Source organism: Rhipicephalus microplus, chromosome 1 (genome assembly GCF_043290135.1).
Source record: "Rhipicephalus microplus isolate Deutch F79 chromosome 1, USDA_Rmic, whole genome shotgun sequence".
NCBI lineage: Eukaryota > Metazoa > Arthropoda > Arachnida > Ixodida > Ixodidae > Rhipicephalus > Rhipicephalus microplus.
In genome coordinates, this window is record NC_134700.1 from 222,551,634 (window position 1) to 222,566,773 (window position 15,140).

The following is a 15,140-nucleotide window of genomic DNA, read 5'->3' on the forward strand; positions in this document are numbered from 1 at the left end:
GATCACTTAAAAATTGGGAGAAAGACTAGTAATCATGGAGTTGTGGTCTGTGCGAAAATGCACAAGATTGGCACTTTGTGTTTGGCTGAATGAAAAATGAACTACTCATATGCAATCCAATCAAAAGCAGACAGATCACAGTGAAATGGCAGTGAATAGCAGTGTAATACTTACTATCTGAAGTTGCTTCATTGCTTTCGTCTTGATCTCGAAGGCGCTATGGACTATGAGATACTTTAGGTAAACTGTATCTCCCTGCAACAAAATGGATGAATAAGCCATAAAGCAAATGACAATTAACTATAGACAATGTAAATATGACAAAATAGTATTTAAGTTTATTAAGCAATAAAATTTGAACAATGACGATGTTGACGAGTGGCCCAATTAAGTACATCGAACGTAAGAAGTTTAGAGCGACAATTAAAATGTCAGAAGTGGCCATTTGTCTACTGAAATGCTGTTCCTGAAAAAGGCTAGAAGGCACAAATTTTGGCCCCTGAATTGTAAGGTAATAAAGATTGAAAATGAGTACTAAGAGAACAATCTATATAAACAAGTACAAACCTTCGCCTTTAGCCTTGCACAATTAGGCCTTTCGTCGAGGCTGGCGTGCAGACTCTGAAGGCTGCTGTTGGTGTGTACCTGCCTGAGGGAATCGTGGGAGCCTTTCAGTATGTCTGGACGTTCGAAGTAGTAACCATCGAAAGCCTGCGTGGAAGGCATCAACATGCTCTTTCATATTCAAACTCTGTCAAGTGAAAGCTACAGAAAGAGTAGTGCACACTCAGAGAAAGATTTAGTAGCGTAAAGCGGCTCTATAGCAGGTGGCAGAGGTTGCGGATGCACGCGATAGCCTGAGATTTCAATGCTCTCTGACACATTGCCGCGGACGGAATCGGTTAAAAGTGTTGCAGCTATAAATGGCGATGCCTGAGTATGGCACCGCGTGGCTACAGATATTGTGCGCAAGTTATGCCATAGCCTGCAAAAGAAATGTAAGCATAGCTGAACAGAGAACAATTTGACTCATGGCTTAGCTTCATTGTTGATAAGGCTGTACCACGGCCTTTATTAATTTAATGGATCGCATAACATTGAGCCCCTCACTGCAACCCCTACCTCCATCCAGCCTTCATTGAAGCTAAGCTTTCTCTTTTTATCAGCTTAGCTCGAGTTGCCTTCATTAAGGCATGTATAACATCAATCAGCATGACTGCCAGTACGGCATGCAATCTTTGCGCCTCTTACCAATGGATCACTTGCTATGCCATTGTCCCCAATTTTCCTGACAGAGACAAGCACTTTAGAATACGGAAAGCAAGATGAAGTGCTTTCGGCGCAGGCGCTACTGGGACGCTGTCCAGAGGCATTCGCACATGGCCTTGTCCGAACACCTCAAACTTTGGCGCTGTCCCCCGTCTTTTTTTTTCGTTCTCTTATACACTTCTATTTTTCTATCTCTATATATCTCTCTCACGCAGGTTGCTATACCCATACCCAATCCTGTTGTGTTGCTTTGCTTTCTTCTTTTTGCACGCCATTAAATTCCAGCACACGTCGACAGGATCCAAATAATTTTACATGACCGAGCCTACATACGTAAGAAAAATTAATTTTCCGTGCTAGTAACGTGCACACTATTTAGTATACCTGCGCTTTCGTTTTCAACGCAACGTAAACATAGAAGACACGATAATGGGAGAAGCACAGTGGCCTCATTAATTACCTCCCCGGTAGACACTTATTAATACATTGAGGTTGCTAACGGTTACACTGTCTTCACATCATAACGAAAATGAAGTAATCTGCCAGGAAAATGAAGGAAGCTATATCGGCCACCCGACACACGTCTCGAAAAAAGCCAGTCTTCGTCAGTAAGTACATCGGGCTCCGCCCCGTTGGAGCTAATGGAAATCTCCTGTAACTTTGGCGGCCATCGATATCTACCCACAAATGCCGCTGTTTCAATGATTCACGTAGCGAAACTCGTGTAAGATTTTGTCTTGTTCCCTTCCCGCCGCCTGTTGTATCAGCAAGCGATACAAATACAAAATGAAATAGAATGGACGCTTTGTATATTTGGATATCGGTTCTTACATGAAACCACATTCACTGTCGGCGGATATAGTTGATTTGCTTTAATTTTATTGTCATTTTTGTGAGGCAGTGTCGTAACTAGCTTTTTTGTGTATTGATGTAAACAAACATGTGGGGCATTTCCCCATGCGATAGTTTTTATTTGCTGCAGGTACATTCCTGATAATTTCAAGAGAACACTGAACTCAAACAATGAATCAGCTTAGATTGATAATTTGTGCTATGAGAGTCCTATTGTCTTAAATTTCACTACTATGGGTTATAAGAAGAGTTGGGGGTGCCTTAAGCTTCGCCTTCAAGAGATGATCGGGATAGCAATATTTTGTTCCTAGAGCGTACTTCAAACACTTAGTATATGAAATCTTTTCGAACTTGCTACGTACCCACTACGTGGCCTTAAGGGTGCAGGAGCGTGTGTGCCTTTTGTAGTGGTTGATGGCTTTAAACTATGAAGACATTGCAATAATCTCATGTTCTGACGCCTGCTGGCAGTATATACGCTTGTCTCAGGCATTATTACGGCATTATATTATGCTGTACTGTAAAACATGCACACAGGACACGTGTTTTTGTAAAGCATAAAAGTTACTTTCACTGAATTACCAAGCAGAGGAAGTTATTTTCACTGTATTCACAAGCAGAGGCGTCACTGTGCAAGAGAACGCACCTCTTGTTTGATCCTCTCCCAGACAGTAGATAAAGGTAAATCAGTCTTAAAACAATTAGTAAATGCGTTACACACACGAGTGGTAAACTTTTTATTGCTGGAAAGGACGGAATCAAGTTTCCAAAGAGCCCGACGGAGACGGAACTTTACATCGGAATTTTTACCTAGTCGAGCAATGACAATGCAGTTGCCCGTAAACGGTACCGTTTCAGCAACACAAGACCGTATTCACCGGTATGTTCAGAAAAGGTCGTTGTTAGATGTATTCGTTTTAGAGATGGTGAACTCTTGGGTGCTGTGTACTCACCACTGTGTCGCGATAGAAGAATAATGCACATAATAGTTATTTGTGTGTATTTGCATTACAGCTACGTTTAAAATAAATAAGTACCATAAAAAAGAAAAAAAAGGTGTGGCCGTGTGGTGGAACACCCGCTTCCACGCAAACGACCAGGGTTCGATTCCCACTCAGACCCGGAATGTTTCATTATTTATTTTATTTGCATGTTTCTCAATTTTTCGGTCACACAAAGAAGGCCAATTTCTAGGTCACGCAAAGATGATGATTTTTCACTCACAACCACCGACATCAACGCCGGGACACTCTGCGATACGGGCTCTTTAACGCTATCGCGTTAAAGTCAAGGCCGAAGAAATCTCCAGGCACCACGCCGCGGACGCCAGAGTTTAATTTTAGTTTTCTAGTGGCACTGGGCCAATGAAATCACCTGAGACGTGGTATGTCAAGTATATTGTACCACCGGAGGACACTGTATTTTAGTTTTAATGACCAGAAACTACGTAGGTTATAGTAGGCGCTATCGAAATCCAAGATGTCATGGGCTGACTTCAAAAATGTGTCGCCACCCAGAATTTATTTTCGCGCGTGCTTTCTCGACAAGCGTGGTCATTTCAGTATTGCGACAAAGTAATTTAATAATATGAGAAAATATTTTTCTCTATCGCACCATAATAAAAGCGTCTCACGAGATCATTCACGTTTAGTGAAACAGAACACATATCGCATTAGGTGGACATCAAGGTCACCTCAATATGTGTCAGCTGGTAAATAAAGTAACCAACGCTGACCTTTCCAGCAATTGATCGTAAATGTCCCGTTTCTCTTAGGTTTCGCTCCACGCTTGTATTCATACGATATACTTAGCCGCGTCGTTGTTTTTAGGTTGGCGTTTTATTAATTCATTTTACGTTCCCATATTGCGTTCAAGTGGCGCGTTCTATTTTTATATCGAATAAGAAGTGAATACCGTGAGACAGGTTGACACTGTACTGCTGCATCTCTGAGATACACCCAAATTTTTCACTGATGACAACGAACGACGCCACAAAATGTTTTGAGCAACGTACTGCAAAAAAGAACGAACGTATCGATGTTTTAATCACAATTTTGAAACTATAAGTTGTGAAATAAAATAAAATACATCTAATGCTGTAACGCTAAGCTATGTATGTCGATTAAATTCAAATCGATCCATCAGCCTGACTACACCCACTTCAAGGCAAAGGCCCCTTTGATGTTTTTTTTTGCTCAAGATAACCCGGTACTGTGCTTGCTTCATTAAAGTTATCTCCGCAAAATTTGTCATATCACCGGCCCACATAACCTCCTGCCTCCCTGTCCCGCGCATGTCGCCTCTGAGCTTTCATATTTGCGCTTAACTTGACCAGAGCTCGAGCAGAACAGCACCAAGCATTTATTACGACAGTACCCGACTGAAGGCATAAGGGGCATTTTCGCAAACCACCAAAAAGATTCCATTGTGTTTTACCTGCGTTTCGAGAGATGTTGACGCAGTGTCACAACAAATAAGTGAAACTGCAATGAAAGATAAGGCTGATAACAGACCAGCAAGGAGGGGTTCAATGTCATCTGCTTCGAAAATGATTAACTTTTTGAGTGTGATCCGGTAAAGAGGTGGAATCAACATGTTCAGTGAATACCCAACACGTCAATGAAGTCTCATGGAGGAGGCGCTAATAGCGGTTTCTTTAACAACACCCAGTCGTTTGCGCACTTGAATATATGCCTTAACTTTCCACATAAATCAACGCGTTACTTGTGGTCAACTCAATGTTACAAGGACGCTCTTTGTGTTTTGTTTTTAGTGTATGGTTATCTAGTTACCTTCAGATGCTTCATCAAACACAAGAAGTGGCAGGCAGCGTTGGCGGCGTCAGCATTCCGCCAGGACGACGTCGCTACATGACATCATCACGACGTCGGAAGTGACCAGAATTGTGACGTCAACATTACATAGTAATGATTTGAGTTATTCAATCATACCAGGTGCGAAACTGCGTTCCGAAAGCCGGTCACGCAACTGGCCGACTTTGCGGGAACTAGCACACTGTCGTGCCATCTGGAAATGGCAATACAAAACACAAAATAATGCGTATAATAGTTGGTGTGCTGATCAACAGATGGCGCAAAAATCTTTACATTCCCGGCATCTGGAATGATTGCGTGTTCGGATTTTGATACATGGAGCCTATGGGGAGTTTCCCAACTCATATGATTGAATAACTCTGGTCATGACGTCCCATTATGACGTCATCACATGACCTCGTTGCTTGACCAAAGGTGGGCTGATCGCGGAGGCAGTGCATCAAAGCCAGATAAGGTGCAAAAAGGCCTAGAGTTTCACACAATAATACCTAGAGAGGAGTGCGGCGCTGCGATCGTGTACCTCCATGGGAATTATGGGAAGTGCAGGCTTGGAATTGGATAGGGTTAACTAGCGAACTGTCTACAAACTTTTTTCTATAGTTTCAGTTTCGCTCTTCGTGCAGTGCGGGTAGTGGGGTGCGGTGAAAAGCACTGCAGCAGCGCCATTGTTGTCCAAAGAGTCTTAAGACCACTAGGTGTGAAATTTGCTGCGACATTGGAGATTTACGAGTCGCATTAGACAGTTTAAACGAAGCGTCGGCCACTCAGCGCTGCGCATAGATGTAGCATCGAATACCAGTGCAGGATATTGCATCGAGTTCACGTTTATTGACGAGCGCGTCTTGCCTAAACTCGTTTTAATTCGACTGCAAAACGATGATGAAGCTAAGTAGACGCATAGTTATGCTCCTCCGACTCGACTTCACAACAAAACAATAGGTATATTGGGGGCAGACCCCTTGGACAGACTCACCTAGCATCGCAGAAGACGAAACGTTTAGGTTTTCTCGCATAATACTGTACTGTTATTTCCACAAAGACATACTGCGTACTTTCGTGAGAAAAACAAGCATGCTTGTTTTCGAGTGTTATAAAAAATATTTCAATAAATCTTGATGCCAAATTTGGAACGCAATGGCAGAGATGTCCTGATGGTTATTTTGCCTAGGTTTCACTCTTGCCGCCTCGTCACAAAAACCGTTTGTAATAAAGTATGCGTGGAAATAAATGAAGCAAATTTCAATTAAATATCAGTTCATATCACTTTGTTTTACACTCGGAACAGAAGCGTCGCGAATCTTAAGAACGTAATTTATTCGAAGCAGATTCGAAGCCTTTACTTCCCATAATTCCCATGGGGGTATAAGCGCCGCTGAAGGAGCCCGTGTAGACACTAGCGCCAGATTCTCGTCTATGGTATTATTGTGTGAAACTCTATGCAAAAAGGATAACAATGTCCACAATTTCGGAGGCAATGCAATGCCACGTTAGAGGCAGAAAGCTTTCAGAGGGAGGCAGTGGAGGACCAGTACACTGACTGAGAAGAAAAAAGGTTTTCGCCTTCAAGTAATCTTAGGAGAATGCATAAGGGCCTCTTGGGAATAATTTTCGCAAAAGTCAATGCGCAACTTATGCAGCGTTTCATTTTCTGCATTTACTTCATTGTATTACCCATACGACTGAGCATTCATTTAGATCAGGAGGTCATTAAAAAGCCTTAATTGCCAGTTTATCACAACTAATTAAGAATAAGCAACACTCTAAGCAAAGCGGCCGGCTTTTGTTTGTTGTAGCTCCGAAAACTCCCTCGACACAGAAAAAAGAACGAGATAGTAATTTAGGAAGTCGAGAGCGCATGTTGTACTGAACATGAAAAAACAAAAATGACAATAATGATGATCCGAACGATAAGAATGAAAACGAAGAAAAAGAGAAGGGGGAAGTTGTTCCCCACGGCAAAGCGCCGAAGAGACTTCTACAAGACGAATGGCTGCAATCTATCACCGGGAACTCGGCAACTTCTATCTCGTGCTTCGCAATATTTATGCGGCTCAAGGGCACCGTTTAGGGGGCCCGCACGGAGCTGCACCACTATCTCGTGCTTTAGCATTGTCGTCGTTACGTTTGGTTATGCCATAACTTACGGCACACTTTTCCGCCGTGACAGTGTATAGGGAAATAGCTGGCGCATTCGGAGGCCTCGTTTCGCTCGTCGCGCAGTGTGATGGTGGCCTGCGCTTCAGACGGCTCGTTAAGGGCGTTTCATTATCCGTCACCACTCGAGCGTTCTTGGAGGAACATAGAGAACGAGGAGAGGAGGAGGAGAATGATGAGGAGACGTAAAGAAAGAAAGGAAGAAAGAGTAACAGAACAAGGCAAAGAGTGACATAGATTAATAGATAGATAGATAGATAGATAGATAGATAGATAGATAGATAGATAGATAGATAGATGGATAGATAGATAGATAGACAGACATAGATAGATAGATTGACATATAGATAGATAGATAGATAGATAGATAGACAGATAGATAGATAGATAGATAGATAGATAGATAGATAGATAGACAGGACAGGATGAGGTAGAATGAGGTGGAAAGTGAGTGACAGAGCGAGATAGAAATAAGAAGATGAAGAAAGAAGGAGAGAAGATGCCGGGATTGAAAAGTTAGCAAGATGAAGAGTGGAAAGATGAGGAGAGTACGTCAAACACTAATGCGTTTGGGCGATGAGCACCAAGCCCGTACGCCGCAGCAGCCTCGATAGATCAAGGCTCCAGAGCATCCGCGCTCGTGTGGCAATCGTTGTAAATGCGATCGGCGTTTTTCGGTGGAAGCCTCCTGTTCGGTGATACGCGGCGCGAGATAATTAAGCGCCCTTCGGCTTCTGACTCGTTTCGTTCGCGACACCCGGCTCGATTGTCGTGCGACGACCTTTCACTCGAATTCGGATCTCTCCTCGAAAGTGGCGGCCTTAACGATGATGACTTCCAATGGCGGCTACCCTCCCCGCTGTACCGAAAAATTTACTCGTACGCGACTGCCTTTCACAACGCACTAGAAAGGAACGGTGGTTTGTTCTGTTTTGTGTCGTTTATCGCCGCTTCGTTGGCTGACAAACAACCATACAAAAAAAACGCAACGTCCATGTAAAACAAAAAAAAAAATCCAAAGTGAGGCACTAATGATGAAATTGTTCACATCGACATGATCAGAAGAATAAATACATACAAGGGTGGAAGCTTGGGCTAGTTGGTGCGTAGTTATATTTGCAAGGTGTTTCAGCGCGCGAACAAAGGAAAAAAGGACAGGGTAGACAGAAGTCAGCGCTCTTTCTGGAAGTCAGCGCTCTTTCTGTCTACCCTGTCCTTTTTTCCTTTGTTCGCGAGCTGAAACACCTTGCAAATATGAATAAATACATGCCCTGAAATGCAAATAAGGTGTAGTGATAGATGCAGGAAGCGTAAATTGTTAAGGCGGTAACACGGCGTTGCTTTGTTACCCTCACTTGTCTACCCCTCACCATTGCTATAGTACACAAAGTGTGCTATAACCTTTTTTTTTCGTATCTTCCTTCCCCCTAACCTCTGTTTCTTTCTCGCACACTCTTGATTTACATACTACAAATGTCTATGCTCTGCCTTATCCTCTCGTACACCTGGTCCCTACCACTCTCATCTCCAGCGTACCTTTCCCACGACTTTGCTATGCTCTCTACCCTGTTCTTCTCCCTTCTTCGCTATGCTGTGAACATCAACAGACCCATCTGAATTTGGCTTTAATAAATTCACTGTAAAACATATGTCCAGCGTACTGTTACTTTGCAAAGCCCCGAAACGCTGATTAGGAAACCTTGGTCAGAACATTTATCACCACTGCCTCAAGAAAGAAAGCATAAGAAATATTTTCACAAGCATTAAATTAGCTACTTTGTGTTTTATGTGTATTTCGAGACATCGCAAAAAGACGGCGAAGAAGTAAAATCCAATAGAAAGCGCCAACGTCGTTACCAGAACAAGAAAAGCGTTTCTGGCAAAAGAGCGAGAACACAGGCAAGTGACACGGTCGGCGATCAAAGGACCGACTTCATGGAGCCGCGAGAAACTGCCTCCAGATTATTTTCGCGAGGACTGTTGGAAGACAACTCTGTAAAGTAATTGCAGCAGTACCACAAAGCTGGTACAGCAAAACACGTGAGGACACTATTATGACAGACGAAGTTGTTCGAGCACGCATGAACGTGTGAAAGCAACACACAACACACAACACACACACACACACACACACACACACACACACACACACACACACACACACACACACACACACACACACACACACACACACACACACGCACGCACGCACACACACTCTTACGCGGAATTTTTATTTGTTTGAACGGCACGGCCATTGTTGGGCCGAGTTAGCGTCGGTAAAAGCGGGGCTATCAGCAACCTGATGGCGGATAGTTACGGTAACAACTACATAGAAAAAATAGAACTGTCGGGAACTTTACAGAGCTACTTCTATTTTTCGTTGTTTGGCGTTAATATGAAAGTGCCATTTCTACACATAATTTTATGAAAACCGAGTAAAGAACCGGAGGATACCGACGGCAGCTGTGATTCAGCTTCGGATGATCCTGCACACAGTCAATTGAATAGGGTATTTATGGACTCAGAAAGATGAATAACTCGCCTGAGATTGTGTTGTTTTTGCACTCGGATTTTTTATTTGTTACCATTTGCTGTTACAAATTTGTATGAGCAAATTGTAATTAGTTTTTCCTATTGTACGCATATTTGAAACTTAACATATGTATGCCACATTGTAGTTGCTTTAACCTGTCTCTCCTGCTTCACAATATTGTGTTCCACACACCTGTGTATCGCCGTGAATAAAATGTAGTTCATAGTTTTCTTTCCTTCGTCCAAATTATTACTTTTGATGGCAGCATATTGAATATTTTGCTGATGAAAAGACAGACGGACGCATGTACGCACGCACACGCATACACAAACATGCCAACCCTGAATTTTACAAAGAGTGCCACAAAGTCTCAATGGAAAACATCGATGAAGTTTTGTTCTACATATTTCTAAAGTTATTCCCCGTAGTAGATCCACCAGTTTTTCTTTCGACTGAAACTTTCTCTTCATTTCATAGTGATTTGTTAATGATGACAGAAACCTCCATACGAGTAAGAAGAAGATTACTGAGTCAGTGAATGTATAATTTGCTAGATAGAACGGCTACAAGGTTGAAAAGCACCATTTATCGTCGGAGCGAGGCAAACTGTTTTGTACCAGAATAGTAGGGCCCCATTCGTTCAACGTCCTAGCATTTGAAGTTTTTCTTCTTTTTTTTTTTCTCTCTTATGGTTACTGTACGGGACAGAAATTGCACCACTATACATTTGACTCCTCACTGATAACATGCGACTTTCTTTCTATGCAAATGTTATTCGTCCTCTGTGCAAAGCCTTTCTACCCTAAAAGAAAAGAAAATCAACCTATTTTTTTGGGAGTTATATTTTATGACTGCTTGATTAGTTGGGAGGACCATCGTGGTTACGTTTGAAGTGCTATTTTAAACATATTGTGGAAGGTGGCTGTTCGACAATTATGACACGATAAAAGAACCTTCCCTGCGGGGTCTGGCGCCCGCGCTGAGAGTAATCAAAACGCAAACTCGCACGTTGTGAGAATTACGCGTACTGACGTAATTTCTGTCACTTAGAGTCTCGTAGACGCTCGCTTAATGTTCTCAGTTAAATTGAGGAACTGGCTGAGTCAGATTACGATTCAATAGAGGCAAGTTGGCACTTCGGCAAGAATAAACGGAGCATTGTGATTGAATTATCGATTGATCAAGTAAGTAACACTTCTGCTAACAAATTTTCATTTTAAAACGGCATAACATGGTTGCATTAAAGAAATGCTAAGCATATCTTTCTAAAAAAAACATTATTTTGGAATGCATGTGGAGGCTGAACCACACAAACAGGCTCAAATTGATGAGGAGTCGTCGAAATAGGAGCCGACGTTTGAACAAAGAAAAGAACTTGTCTGTTTAAGGGCTCTATAGCAAAAGCACATCTTCTTGTCGAAATGCCCTTTTCCCGCGAAATTTCTGGTTTGGCGATTTTCTACTTCTTAAAGTCTCCATCTTATACTGAAAATTTGTGTTGCTCGAACAAATGCAATGACGTAAGTAAACGTGAAGACAAGACGTTCGAGGACTAAAGTTAGAACAGCTTATTGAGTTTAACCCAAATGCGAGAATTTTCGTAAAAGACGGACGTGAACGAGACTTCGTGATCCCGACAGTCGAGAACAAAACGTTTACACCGGCATGCTCACGTCTATAAACGTGGCTAGTCCGGCATCGTTACAAATATAATAAAAAAATGAATGATAAATTCGAGCAACAGTGGTATAGACGATGGACACACGCTTACATGCAAGCGAAAGAAAGCTTGACGCACACGTTACCCGCATGACTCGCGCATCTGCGAGGAACGTGGCTACCACGTCCCGTCGTAAAGTGAATACACCGCATGCCGTGAGGCTGACAGTGATACTTGGGCACGTCGCAAAAACACACCGAATGAAGCAAGAGTAGGATGAGAGATGCCGTTCAAGTTCTTCGTAGCTATGCCTGTCCTCTGCACGTGATGCCATTCTTACTGTGGCGATTCGGGTATCGCGATTAGAAACACGCCAGAGAAAATCGAGGCCTCTGCTCACGTTCACACTCTTCACGTACAGAGCGTCCAGTTTCACTGAGGTTTCTAGGAAGCGGTAAATAATAAAAGAATCACGCCATCGCTGATGGATATAGTATTCCCCGCATGGGAGACGTAAGTGTCGACAATACAGGCTGCTCCCGCTGTTGAATCCTATGCATTGGTGTGTGGGCTCCTGTGCGTGCCAGCTAAATCCGAGTTTTCTTTTTTTCACATCAAAGCAAATCTAAAAGACAACACACGCAATCTGACTGACGCTCTCAGAGGCACATATTCGCGAGGCAGAGAAAAATCACCATTCCCGGCCAGTACATTCACAGTCACCTCGAAATTCACACAGCCATCACCAAACTAAAAAAAAAAAAGACCGGAGAATTTGTGGCACGGATGAATGATTCACCACGGCTCCAACAAGCGTAGAAGACTGCTAAAAATGGATGCACTTCGATCGGCTCTCCTCGGCTTCTGTCACTAGCAGAATGATATACTGCGTTCCTATTTCTGCAATACAAAACACGACGCCAAGCGCCTTTTGTATAATACGGAAAACTACCAAAAGGGCTCTGGGCCTCTCAATTACCACATCTGACACGTGTTTGACCACACTTGACGTGATCAACGCGCTCCAGCAGCTCACGGAAATTCATCTAGTGAAGCAGTACACTCGGCTTGCGCCGAAGCCATCAGGTCGGTGACTTCTCACTCACCTATACACACAACAGGACCATGAAACAGAGGACACGCTCAGTGTATACGGAGATTTCGGGGCACAAACTTTTTGTACAGCGTCTACCGAGAAACATGGACTCGGAGTTGAATCAGGGATGACGGGAAGCGTACGTTCAGATTCTAGACATACGGTATGGTAGCAAAACAGGGTTTTACTACGTGTGCGTCGCCGGACCGGGACCGAGGGGATGCTATACGGCAGCAGTGTTTTACAGGACAACGCATGCGTATGGTTTTTCTTTTACGGCTCCCACCTCAACGCAGGCGGAGGAAGTCGCCATAGCGTTACCTCGTTCGGACCGAGTTTATAAAGTCGTCACTACAAATTCTCGCGAAGCCTGCATCTGCTACTTGGCATAAGAAATTTTACTCTTTGCCTACGGAATTCTGAGTGCGAGCACGACCTTGTATCACGAAAGAGTCCGCCAAGCGCACCTACGCTGATGCACTGAGCCCACGTCAAGTACTATCTGGAAGCCAACAGCAAGAAAACCTCGAGCATGTTATTCGCGCTCTGTTCACCGCGCTACGTTCACACGTCGCGAAGATGCCCGCGAGTTCAACGAAGGATATGTTGGAAGCAGTCCTGGCTCTAGAGTCAGTGTTACTTTGCTCTGCTTCCACAAACACACAGTAGAATAATGGCAATGTCTCGCCCACCTGGTCTATTTCGTCCTTCAAAAGTGCCCTTAATAATGCAATGGAACTGCGCCGGTCTTCTAAAACGCCTGTGCGAACTCAACCTTTTCCTGCGCGACATTCCAATACCGATTCTAGCCCTTTCCGAAGCCGGTCTACCAAATGCAAGGACGCTCCCAGGGTACACCCGACACGGCAACCCGAGCATAACGTCGTTTGCAAATAGAAGCGCAATGATATACATAAGGCGGGAAATCCCTCACGTCGCCTTACCAGTGCAAGACCTCTGTTCCAACTCACTGGAAGTCGCTGTTGTGCAAGTGTGCCTGGGAAACCGAAAACTGAGTGTGGTATCGGTGTACATAAGCCCACGAAAAAAGGTCTCTATGGAGAATTTCCTAAAGGACCTTTGCACTCGACGTCCCGCTCCTCGAATAATCTGTGGTGATTTTAACGCGCACCATCCACTCTGGGGAGATAAGAGTGTAGATTTTCGAGGCAAGGAACTTCTAGCAGCTGCGGATGCTGCCGACTTATGTGTGGCGAACGATGGTAAACCTGCATTTTTTAGGCCACCAGATTCATGGAGCGCAATGGACCTTGTACTTCACTCCACGGACCTTCTGGTATCATCGACCACGGCTCCAGACAAGATGGGCAGCGACCATTTCCCCATCTTCACCAATATCCTGGGATTTCGAACTGCTGGTCGACAATTCTGCAATGTAACACGCTGGGACACCTACAGAGAAGTGTTGGACAAATACACTGGTGAGCTGTTCGCAGATATGTTGCAAAGCAAGCGATCAGCAACTTCATTGCAGAAACTGCCCGACCATTTTCCTGCTCCTGACTTGAAATTGAAGAACCTCTGCGCAGCACGTAGACGGGCGGAGCGGAAATTAATGAGAACAAACAGAAATCCGTCTGCGAAAACCGAATATAACAGGATAAACGCTGTGATTCGTCGCCATACAAAAAAATTAAGACGAAATCAATGGGCCGCTTTCTGTGAGAGTTTATCAACGTTTACGCCCTTGACAAAGATATGGGCAGTAATAAATAGTCTTTCTGGGAAGATCCGAACACACAGGCCATTCGAAGCACTCGCTTTGAAACAAGGGATAGATTTGCAAACCCTTGCAGAGGATTTCGCAGACGTGTACATATATGGTAGATCAGCAGGAGCGGCAATTCCTCTATCACCCAAGTTTTTTCACACAATGGATACGCCATTCACCTTCCGAGAGCTGGATATGACACTTAGCAAATTAAGAAGACGCTGTGCCGTTGGTCCCGATTTGATCAGCAATCAAATGCTGACAAATCTACCATATGAGCGAAAAAGGGCCCTTTTGGACATATTTATTCATGTCTGGAGCACGGGAGAGATTCCATTTGTTTGGAAGACAGCTTGGGTGGTGCCAGTCTTAAAGTCCGGAAAGGATCCTGCGAGCCTCGCGTCATATCGACCGGCATCTCTTACATCATGCGTATCTAAGCTGATGGAAAGATTAATATGTACAAGATTAACTTGGTACCTTGAACAAGGAAGACGATGGCCATCGTGTATGACCGGATTTCGCCCACGACTGAGTGCCTAGGACAGTGCTTTGGACCATGCTTAAATTGAATGATGCGCTTATAACAAGCCACATCATTTATCAGCTGCCCCTGATATCACCATCACCAAGCCAGTTCGAACGCCTAGAGGCAGTGCACAGAAAGGGTCTTCGCTTGGCGATGGGAGTCCCTCAGGCGGCTTCAAACACGAAGGTCACCAATGAAGCCGAGTCTCTTCCGCTCCGCGTTTTGGCGTCTCAGGTGTTATTGACGCAGCTGTCAAGACTGGGCGAGTCCTTCGCAGGCACGGCGCTTCTCCGGCGGCTAAGAGCAAGAACTGGCTCACATTTCAACGCGGCACTAAACACATTTCATTATTTAGGCTTGAAACTGCCTAAACGGCGCCCTATGGACCCACCATGGTCTTTTGTGGATGTTGCGTGCAACTTCAGCGTACCCAAGCTACCAGCGAAGCGCACCATTCCAGCCGCGGAAGCAAAATTTC

General features: G+C 44.1%; 1 protein-coding gene across 2 annotated transcripts in view; it reads right to left on the minus strand.

The window, feature by feature from the left end:
- Positions 1–15,140, minus strand: part of LOC119166869 (retinal guanylyl cyclase 1) — a 205,713-nt gene that overhangs the window by 42,945 nt on the left and 147,628 nt on the right. For both annotated transcript variants that reach the window (XM_075891432.1, XM_075891433.1), the window contains exons 7-8: positions 568–711; positions 175–255 (exon numbers count right to left, since the gene is read on the minus strand). In XM_075891432.1, coding sequence (XP_075747547.1) covers positions 175–255; positions 568–711 — 225 coding nt within the window. The remainder of the gene's footprint in view (positions 1–174; positions 256–567; positions 712–15,140) is intronic.